We start from the raw sequence: 11,456 nt of genomic DNA, 5'->3' as shown, positions 1-11,456 counted from the left end.
GGGATTAAAAATAGTGTAAACTCACTAAACAATTCGAATTAACCTGTTTTGGTCATCAAACTATAAAAAATTTTAATTAGGTGACGTAATTTATTATTTTTTCCCAATTGGGTTATTAATCTCTACAATGTTAAAGGTAGGCTGATGTGGCAAGCCATGTCACAAGCCACTTACCACATCAACAGTGCCATAAGCGCCATATGGGAAGCAAGCTCCTTTCTTGCTTTTCTTATTCTCCTTTCTCCACCAAAGCCTGAGCCTTTTTACATTTCCCTCTAAGCCTTAGAAACCTTATGTTTCTTTCTGTTTCATTTCCTACAACCATGGGCATGGCACTAGGAAGAGATTGAGAATTTGCCAAAATAGTAGCTATGTGGGGTCAAAAAGAGCAAGTAAATGCATTTTCCTTTCTAGTTCTTCCTCTTTCTTTTCCCCTCCCAGTTCCTTTATTTTGCAAACATGAATGTGCTATGAAAGAAGAAGAGAATGTAATTCATCTTATTGTGATCCAAAGTTTAATTTGAAGATTTTTTTTTGTTTGACGAAGAAGTTCTTTAATACATGGAGAAGTTCTTTAAAAATCTAATTTTCTTTTTGTAGTTTAAAGTTAAAATTGATCCAGGACAATCTACTCATTAGTAAGAGCCACTCTTATTAGATTAGTAGAGCTAGTAATGCCCTCATGTACAACGTAAGTGGTGAAGGAGAAGGGATTTTTAAGATGATTAATACTTCTTTGGTTGGATGTAGGAATACATTCTCTTTTCTTTGAAAATGAAACTGCAACAGTGTTAATTGTATATTCTGATCTAGAAATTAATTTAGTTTTTTTTCCTCTATTGCAATATGAAGTAAGTTATTTGATGAGATAATTAATAGAGTTACCATATGGCTAATGATTCAATAAATCATGATTAAAAGGTTTCTAAGAGGCCGTTTGGATTACGGAATAGGAATGAGAAGAGGGGGAATGAAAACAAAAGATGAATGTGAATAAGAATAGGGGAAAGAGGAGGATAACGAAGAAGGTGTTTGGATGGGGGGAATGAGAAAAAGTAAGAAAGAGATAGGATGAAAATTACATTAATACCTTTTTGTGTAAATAAATCATTTGTATAAAATAATAAATTATGTTTAATAATAAATATTTAATATTATTTATCATTAAATATTTAAAATTTATTATAATTAAATATTTAAACTTAATATAATTAATTTACATATTTAATTAATTATTTTAATTATAATAATAGTTAAAAAAATAATGATGTTTAAATTATTTTATTATGTTAATTAATATGTAAATATGTTATTATAATTAATTATTTAAAGTAATAATTTTTTAACATATAATTAATTAACAAAAATAAAAAAATTTTACTTATAAAATAATTTAAATATCATTATTTTTAATTATTATTTATTTCAAATTAATATAATTAAATTTATTAATTAATTATATTAATTTTAAATATTAATTAAATATAAAGAGAGGGGTAATATGGGTATTACACCCCATTACCCCTCTCATGAGTCCCATTACCCCCAATTTTGGGGGTAATGGGAATTTCCTTGATGGGATGGTCCAACCATCCCATCAGAGCAATCGGACTCCCATTACCTCAACCCAAACATGGGAGTGGGATGCATGGGTGCTTGTGATTCCCACTCCCAAGGATCCAATCCAGGATCCAAACACCCCTTAAAGAGATTGTTGAAGCTCTTTTCCACTTTCTATGTGTTGCAACTGTGTTTATTTTTATTATTTCAAGATTTTGAACTAAAGTTTCAATCTTAGTGATAAATTAGATACATATCAATTATTACTTTTACATCTCATTGTCGAAGGCAAGACAACAAGAAAGTGTAAATTTGATTGGCTTTCACTAATGAAATTAGAAATTACTAATTTTTTTATCTTTGATTTCCTTCTCGAGAGCCTCATCTTGAAAATTTTAAATCCTATTTAGATCAAGATTTAGGTTCTTATATTGCCAATGCTTAGGAATGTGGACATCTCATTTGTAGCTTCGAGAATAGCATTCTGTAAGTAATATAACTCAATTTTATAATATGTGATTGCTCTGTGGTGTGGTCTATAATGTGAAATTTCATCTACTTATTAGACTTATTTTGTTTGTGGTGCTTAGAAATTGTATGCGTGAAAATTTTCATTCCTCACTTCTACATGCAAATAACAAATTTGCTACCTATTTCTTAGATTAGTTGCTTTCATCACATCATTCTTTGTAATGTTTTGTTTTGTTTTTCGAAACCTCTAAGTCTAGATTTTGTATGGCATAACCATTTTAGTATATTATTATTTTTATTTTTTGCAGCCATTGTATTTGTAATCCCTTGAACCTTGGGATACATGTTGAAAATTATGTTCAGGGGTATTATCACAATTGCAATGAAACTATCCTATAGAGTAATTCTATTGAGGCACCCAAGTTAAAAGCACAATGACCTAAATGTAGAGTTTGTAGAAGATTTTGGGTCACAAGTAAATAAGAGGATTTGATCTGAAGTGTTTCTGGAGACCGAGGACTGAGAGGTAAATTGGTAGGGACATTTTTTAAATACTGTTTTATGATGTAGAGATTATTAGTGATTTTTTCAGGGATCTTTTTGTAAGAATTGTTATTAGCAAGGACTGAATGAGAATTTTGGAAATTATTAAAATGGAGAGAAAAGAAGGGTTGATTGTTTTAGCTGAAGGTTTTCTTCTCCATTACGGGCTTTCCAAACCCAAAATAAAAAAATAAAAAAAAAACAAGACAAAAGAAAAGAAAGAGGAATGTGAGGTTTTGAGGAGATGGGTTTTGGAGATCGCTAGAGGGAGTTCGCCGGAATGATTGCTTGCTTGGTAAGAATCTTAATGGTTTGCTTGATGAAAAGCTTGGAGAAACATTTTATAAATTTGGTATGTTTTGTGAGATTTGTTTTGGATTAGAGTGGCAAAAGCATGGTTTATTGTTGTAGATGATGAGTGTTTCAATTTACTTTAAAAATACTTGTATTTTTAGAGTTGAATCTTCCTTAATGGTAAAAGAATTCTCGAGGTTACTATAGAGGTAGTGTAGCAATCAGAATTATGGTTTGTTTTGGTCAATTAAGTTGATGATGATAATGATTAAGATGGTGATGATAATTGTTGGAAATTAAGTGGTTGAGCTTAGCCAAATTGGTTGAGTTGGGTTTGATTTGGTTTAGTCAAATTCATTAAAATGGATTGGAATTGGGTTTGGTTAACCAAGTTAATGTGGTTGGGTTCAGTTAAATTAAGTTGGTTCAAGATTAAACCCTCTTGAACCAATATGAACCAATCTCAATTTCATTGAATCAAGTTCAATTGAACCAACCAGCCTTGAACCAATTTCAATTCTTATACAAAAACTCTTGAACCAGCTTGGTTCAATTGAACCTAACCGTATCAACTTGGTTAACCAAGCCCAACTCCAATCCATTTTAATAAACTTCACTAAACCAAATCAAACCCAACTCAACCAATTTAACTAAGCTCAGCCACTTATTTTCCAACCATTATCATCACTATCTTAATCATTATCATCATCATCATCAACTTAATTAAGCAAAACAAACCTTAATTCCGGCTGCTACACTATATCTACAGTAAATCCAAGAATTCTTTCACCATTCAAGCAAGTTTCAACTCCAAAAATACAAGTAATTTCAAAAGAAATTAAAGCACTTATCATCAACAACAACAAACCATGCTTTTGCCACTCTACACCAAATCAAATCTCACAAAACATACCAAATTTCTACACTGTTTATCCAAGATTTTCATCAAGCAAACCATTAAGATTCTTACCAAACAAGCAACCACTCTGGCGAACTTCCTCCGGCAATCTCCAAGCCCATCTTCTCAAAACCTCCCATTCCTTTTTTTTTTCTTTTTTTCCCTGGTTTGCAAGGCAATTAATGGAGAAGAATGCCTTTGGCTGAACCAATCAACCTTTCTTTTCTCTTTACTTTAATTTCTGTCAAAATTCTGTTTTAGTCCCTGGTAATAAAAAATCTTACAAAAAGGTCTACAAAATCGCCAATGCTCCTTGCATCATAAAATAGTATTTCAAAAAGGCCCTGCCAACTTACCTCTCAGTCCTTGGTCTCTAGAAACACTTCAGATCAAATCCTCTTATTTACTTGTAAACACAAAATCTTCTATAAACCAAGGTTGTCAGACCCGGCCCGGGCAATGACCCGGCTAAGCCCAGGGGTCAGGGGTCAATGGGTTCAACCGGGTCGAACCGGGGTTGAACCGGGGTCAATAATTAAATATAAAAAAATATTATAATAATTAATAATAAGCAAATATAATATTAAATCCATAATTATATTATAAAAACCTATTCAAATTTGATATTTAAATTGATAAATGACCTTATATATAGTAGAGTTTTCTAATTTGGTCATTTATTTTTACATTTTTTAAATATTTATAAATTTAATATATTAATATATAATTATCAAACTTCTCTCGGTGTTATTTATTTATTTATTTGTTTATTGGTTGATTTTGTTAAAATAAATAAGAAATTTAATTCACTAATTCTTATATCTCAATTGAGTTTTTATTTTGTTTTAAATTTTCTTATATTTTTTATTTAATTAGAATATTTTAATTTTATATTTTTTATAATAAAATTACACTCATTTATTGTTTTATTTTCTTAATAAATTAAATTTTTAGAAAGTATTTATATAATACATTAATATATTTTATTTTTAAATGTTAATTTTTGTTGGTATATATATATATATATATATATATATATATATATTGTAATTCTATTTATTGATTATAAATTATAAATTAATATTAATAAATATACACGATTTTGTGGTTTTTAATGAGAAAATAATAATAAATTATTAAATATTGTAAAAAAAAATTAAACATTGTGACCCGATTGACCCGGCCGGGTCACCGGGTTAACACCAGGTTTTTTAATACCCGGGTCAATGGGGTATACCCGGGCCGGCCACATGGCCGATTCCCGGTTTTTCGGGTTGAACCGGCCGGGCCGGTCCGGGTATGACAACATTGCTATAAACTCTTACATTTAGGTCTTTGTGTTTTCCACTTGGGTTCCTCAATAGAATTACTTTACAAGATAGTTTCACCGCAACTGTGATAATACATTGAACATAATTTCCAATAGATATTCAAAGGTGTAGGGTATTATAGTATCTATCATTACCTTACAGGTAGTATTGACTAAAGTTACTTTTCTGAAATATTAACTTGATAAAATTTAATATACTCTCCATCAGTAGCTTATATTTTTTCTTTTTGAAACTGCTTCATATTTTGGAGTTATCTAAACAATTGCATTGCCATTTTCAAATGCTTAAAGGCTCCAAGCAACATAGCTTGTTTCTTAGCATCAAAACGAGACATTCATATATCTAAAAAATCATTTTCAAAAGTCTTGAAGGCTTATAGCATCAAAACCAGGCTCCTAGCATCAAGCCATTATGAAACAATCCATATAGGCTTCAAGCATCTTGGATGCTGCTATAAAAAATATGTTGTTATGGGAAATAGAAAATTGTAATTGCTCTATGTAAGATTGTAATTGCAAATATATAAAAGAGAACTTTGTAGTATTATCACCTCTCTAAATAAAGGTATCAGTTTAACATGACTCAGTGCAAAACTAGTAGCTCCTATAAAAAGGAGATTACTTTGTAAAATTTACTCTTTGCTTAATTATATGAGAAAATGCTATGAAATTGCATTAAAATTTTATGGCTACTAAATTATCACTCGACAAAGAAGAGATAGCTATTATTTTTAACCATAAAATTACATGCCATTGATAGAGCACAAGTTGACAGCACAAATTTCTTGTGTGAAATAGATATTGTAGTACTTGACAAAATACTATCACATTCAGTTCGAAACATTTGTAAAAAAGGTAACAATAGTATCTCACATTTGTTTCCAACTAGTTAGCACATCCAAATTTACATAATATTTATTTGTAAAATAAAAAAACATATGCTCTTTGCTACACTAATCTCGAAAAAAATAAACTTGTATAATGCTTGCACAACATGTGCAACCTCCCTAGTAGCCATCCCTTTGTTCTTGTGCTTCCTTGGATAGCACCTTGCTTTGTTATGGAGCATTTCCAGCAAATTCAAACACTATTTTTTTTTTTCTTTGGGCCACACTTCTAGCTTTAGATAAGTCTCCAAATGCCTTGATAGCACTTGTTTTTGCAGCCTCTATGGTTGCCTAAGCTAGGTAGTCAGAACCGGACCGGACCTTTGAACCGGAGGAGGCCAAGGTTCAAGGGTCAAGAGGTCCAACCGTGGTCAAACCGGGTCGAACCGGATTTAATAAATAAAAATATAAAATAAAATACATTAAATATTATATTAATTTTTGAATCAAATACACAACCTATATTAATTTTTAAATACAACCTATCAAACAAAAGTTACAAAACAAGTCTTGATTCCAATCATTCCACATTCAAAACACAACATTTAACAACATTTAATTATTATAATATTATCAATTTATCATATTAGATGATCAACTTGATTCAGCCATGGGCCATGGCCCATTGGCTTGTTTTTTTTTTTTAATTCACTGTTGAAACTAGATGAACCGGTCCGGTTCATCCGGGTTCACTGTTGAACCGGCGGTTCATCCGGGTTCAGCCAGGGTTTTTTTCCTCCGCCTCGGTTTTATAGGGTCGAACTGCACTCGCCCTAATGCCCGAGTTCTGTTCAACCGGGTTGGACCGGCCGGTCCAATCCGGTTCTGACTACCTAGTGCCTAAGTCAATTTGCAAAAGTTCTAGTGACACAACTTAAGTGCGTGTTAACAACTTGAGAAGAACCCTATAAAATGAGAAATTACCACAATGTCCTCACCATTTGGACACTGAGGAGCTCAGTTAGGGAGAATCAAACTCATGTCTCTCCCACCGAGGGAATCGGGGATATTGCTGGGTTACAGGCTGGTTGGTTTTTTTAATTAAATTTGAGATAGTTACAATAACTGTAATTATTAAAAATATATAATATTAATAGTGTCCACATAAATTTACTCAAGATTGCACAAGACCAAGTGAGCTCGCTAGTCGAACGAACTCATTCGGACTTCGACCAACTTGCTGTGACTCATCTAACTCTAGTCGAATGGATCAGACAAGGCTTGAAAATCCTTCTAGTGAAGTACTCAATGTTTAATTAATTCATATTTATGTATTTATTCATAATTATTTATATATCTGATAAAACCAACAGCAAAAACCAGCAGTGTCCAAGGTCAACGGAGAGAAACAGAGGCAGGGAATTGGACAATGGAACCCAGTGCCACGTTAAAACCCAAGGCCGGTTTCCGGTTCAAGCTCCCTGTTTTTAACTTGGTCAAGCAAATGCATCACCACCGCTCGCCAACTCATCAAATGCCACGTGTCCTTCAACTACTCCTCACTTTTGTCTTTGTTTATTTCCACTTGTTAAATAAAACCACAAATGAGGGGCAGAATATGCTACCGCGCCTCTTCTATATAATACCATGAAAAACCAAGCAAATACCACCAGAGCTTGATTCCAAGAGAGTAAAAGCCAGACAGAGAGAGAGAGAGAGAGAGAGAGAGAGAGAGAGAGAGAGATGGCGAGCACCGCAGGGAAGGTCATCAAATGCAGAGGTGTAACTTCTTACTTTTAGTTGTTTTTTTTTGGATTTTAATTTTGTTACTTGTGGTTATGTGGTTTGATTTTGATTGTTTTGTTTTCTTTTTCATGGAGATTATGTTTGGGATTTCAGTTTGATTTGATCTTGGTGATGTTTGGTGTACTTTTGGAATGTATTTGGCATTTATAGATTCTCATTGTTTAGGAGTAATTTGTATATCAAGTAACATTGTATTGCTTTTAGAAATAGAAAAATCTATACAGTCGCAAGTTCAACTGTTTTCCTGATCAGAGAGTTGGAGGTTTATCCCCTGAGAGTTTTGTTCACATTTCTTTAGCTAATATTGAAAAGCTAGTAATTTGATTATTTGAATTAAATTGTTGATGCACCACTGCAGTCTTAGATGGAGGATGATTTTTTTTTTTAAAAAACTAATTTTTGGTGTAGCTGCTGTTGCGTGGGAAGCTGGGAAGCCGCTGGTGATTGAGGAGGTGGAGGTGGCTCCTCCTCAGGCAATGGAGGTTCGAATTAAGATCCTATTCACTTCGCTTTGCCACACTGATGTCTACTTTTGGGAAGCAAAGGTATATCGGACTTGGTTAAGTAATTGTTTATCTAAATATGTAAGTCTGGGTCTCTCACCTGTTGCCAATTATTTTCGGAATTTTGCAGGGGCAGAAACCTGTGTTTCCTCGGATCTTTGGACATGAAGCAGGAGGGTGAGAATTTCTATTATCAAATTATCTTTATTAGGGCTAATTCTAATGATTTTGGTAGTTTCTTTTCATGGATTAGATTTTATCATCCCCTTTTTGTGGCACATTTGGAGGTTGCTGTCTTGAAATGATGTGTTTACTAATTACTATGTTGTCCTCACTAATTGAGTGAAATTAGAACTCTGTAGAGATTTTTCTTAGCTTGTAAGCCAAGAGCATGTAACTCTTATAAAATGTATCCAATTAGATTGAAGGGCAAAGTTTTACTGCACATTTGGACGTTTTTGTTTGTTCAAATTTTATCTGTGTGGAATTATGACTCTAGAGAGAAATATAGAACAGATATACAAGTTTTCTGTGGGTTTTAACTTAACACTTGTCTTAAGCTTTCAAGTAAGAAACTCTTGATATCAATTCTCATATCTATTTGTGAAGAGTAATGTTTCACTATAGTTTTCATTTTGTTCTTTGTAGAATTGTGGAGAGTGTTGGAGAGGGAGTTACAGAGCTTGCACCGGGCGATCATGTCCTCCCAGTGTTCACTGGAGAATGCAAGGATTGTGCTCACTGCAAGTCAGAAGAAAGCAACATGTGCACCCTTCTCAGGATTAACACTGACAGGGGAGTGATGATCGGGGATGGGCAATCAAGGTTCTCGATCCATGGAAAACCTATATATCACTTTGTTGGAACCTCAACCTTCAGTGAGTACACAGTTGTTCACGTGGGTTGTCTTGCTAAGATCAACCCTAATGCTCCGCTGGATAAAGTTTGTGTTCTCAGCTGCGGCATTTCAACTGGTAAATTCTTATTCAAACCAAATATGTGATTTCAATGCATTCTAATAATTTTTTTATTATGAAGGTCTCGGCGCAACTCTGAATGTTGCAAAGCCAGCCAAAGGTTCATCAGTTGCTATTTTCGGATTGGGAGCTGTCGGCCTTGCTGTGAGCCTTTTCTTCTTCCTTTGTTCCTTCCAAATGGAAATAATGTGGTTTTTTTTATCATTTTTATGTTTATTTTAAGGCTGCGGAAGGGGCCAGAATAGCGGGGGCTTCAAGGATTATTGGTGTTGATGTGAATCCAAGAAGATTTCTTGAAGGTTTTTCTTGTTTATATGAAATTCTAGATTGCTTTGATTGGTACTGAAAACTTTTCTAACTATTCCTATTTGTAAACCAGCCAAAAAGTTTGGTGTCAACGAGTTCGTGAATCCAAAGGACTATCAGAAGCCGGTTCAAGAGGTCCGTTTCATTACTATTCCAAACCACAAACTGGATTTTCTTCTTGGCTTTTGAATGTAAATAATTATATGCAGGTGCTTGCTGAAATGACTGACGGTGGAGTTGATCGGAGCATCGAATGCACCGGCAACATTGATGCCATGATATCTGCTTTTGAATGCGTTCATGATGTATTTATCAGCATTCCTCTTCTCTCTTCTTTTTGTATTCATCTCAAAGTATGTAAATTCTTAACGAAACTTGATTTTGTTGATATTTCTCAGGGTTGGGGTGTCGCTGTTCTTGTCGGAGTTCCTCACAAAGATGCTGTGTTTAAGACGCACCCTATGAATGTTCTCAATGAAAGAACACTCAAGGGAACCTTCTTCGGCAACTACAAGCCTCGCTCTGACATCCCTGCTGTTGTTGAGAAATATATGAGCAAGGTGAGCAAATATATATATATATATATATATATAAAACACACACACATATTTGAGATCAAAGTTGGACAATCATTTTTCATGGATGTTTTATTATAATGCAGGAGCTAGAGCTGGAGAAGTTCATCACTCATGAAATTCCATTCTCAGAGATAAACAAGGCATTCGAGTACATGCTCAAGGGTGACAGTCTTCGCTGTATCATTCGCATGCAAGAGTAAACCTCTTCTTCTTCTTCTTCTTTCTTTGTCCAAAGAAAAAAAAACCCTGAAAAACACATCTTTAGTTTCCTGCAAGTTTGTTGCAAACTAAATAAGCCTGGCCTCCCAGCTTCAGGCCTTTCTTATTGTTCATAGAAAGTACTGTTCTTGTATTTCAGTTGAAAAAAATTTGTGAACTTGTTTGCATCTAGTTCAAAATTATGTGTGGAAATATATTAGGCCATAGCAAGCCTCTATGTTGCATATGGGCATAACAAAGGCAGACCAGCTATTATTTGTCAACAATCTTTATTCTTCCTTAATCGCTGTCCAAATCATTCACAACTTTGAGTAATAACAGAGTAGTGCAATGATTTTGTGGTCCATAATACTCCCTTTCCACCAAATTCTTGGAATAACAAACAAAGTAAATGAAAAATCACATATAGAAGCACAGATTATTGGCTAACATTTTGCTTTGAAGAATTCCTTCAAATCCAACCTATAGGTTTACCTCAGTGTAAAGAAGGATCAGCAAACCTTTCAAAGGCCTCATATGCACATTAAGCAAATGCAATTTAAAATATAAAAAAATTGATCCCTTGGATGATCTCATCCAAAAAATTACATTTTTCTTGCCACTCTTGATTTAAAACTTAATAACAGAAACAAGCCATGTCTGCAACTGACCAGATTATAATATGAAGTAATTTGATACTGTATATCAATGAAGACATATAAATGAAATTAAATGTTAAGATGAATCTATAAAGCAAACCAGGGAATTGCGAAAACATGGCACCTTTTCTGTTATCACATGGCAAACCATGTGACATATCTTTACAATATTGAAGGATTATCAACTAAGAACATAGCAGTATCAAAAAATAAAAAAATAAAAAAATAATCAGAAAAGTTGAACAAGAGGCATTATAAAGTAAAATTTGCATTCAGCTCTGCATGGGCTAGAAATCATTCAACCATACATGTGCAACATCACTTGTGTTATAATTGCAAAAGCATAATGGAGGGCATCTACTACAAATCATGGTTCTTCAACTTCTATGATTCAAATGCATCCCTATGCTGGGCAGAAATTAATCAAAATTGTCAAACATTACAAAATGATTAAATTTTAGTCTTCATTGGTATATCAAGAGAACTGAACCCAATTATCAAACCTC

At 33.3% G+C, this 11,456-nt stretch overlaps 1 protein-coding gene across 1 annotated transcript; it reads left to right on the top strand.

Moving 5' to 3' along the window:
* Positions 1-7,612: 7,612 nt before the first annotated feature.
* Positions 7,613-10,572, top strand: LOC120280803 (alcohol dehydrogenase 3). The gene is made up of 10 exons (XM_039287747.1): positions 7,613-7,703; positions 8,138-8,274; positions 8,363-8,409; positions 8,881-9,206; positions 9,271-9,353; positions 9,433-9,508; positions 9,589-9,650; positions 9,725-9,820; positions 9,914-10,075; positions 10,177-10,572. The coding sequence occupies exons 1-10, from the start codon at positions 7,667-7,669 to the stop codon at positions 10,291-10,293; spliced, it is 1,143 nt and encodes a 380-aa protein (XP_039143681.1). The 5' UTR covers positions 7,613-7,666; the 3' UTR covers positions 10,294-10,572.
* The last annotated feature ends 884 nt before the right edge of the window (positions 10,573-11,456 follow it).

The sequence above is a fragment of the Dioscorea cayenensis genome, chromosome 17 (genome assembly GCF_009730915.1).
Source record: "Dioscorea cayenensis subsp. rotundata cultivar TDr96_F1 chromosome 17, TDr96_F1_v2_PseudoChromosome.rev07_lg8_w22 25.fasta, whole genome shotgun sequence".
In the NCBI taxonomy this organism is placed as follows: Eukaryota; Viridiplantae; Streptophyta; class Magnoliopsida; order Dioscoreales; family Dioscoreaceae; genus Dioscorea; species Dioscorea cayenensis.
Note: the sequence above shows the minus strand (reverse complement) of the source record. Positions and strands in the feature narration are given on the sequence as shown.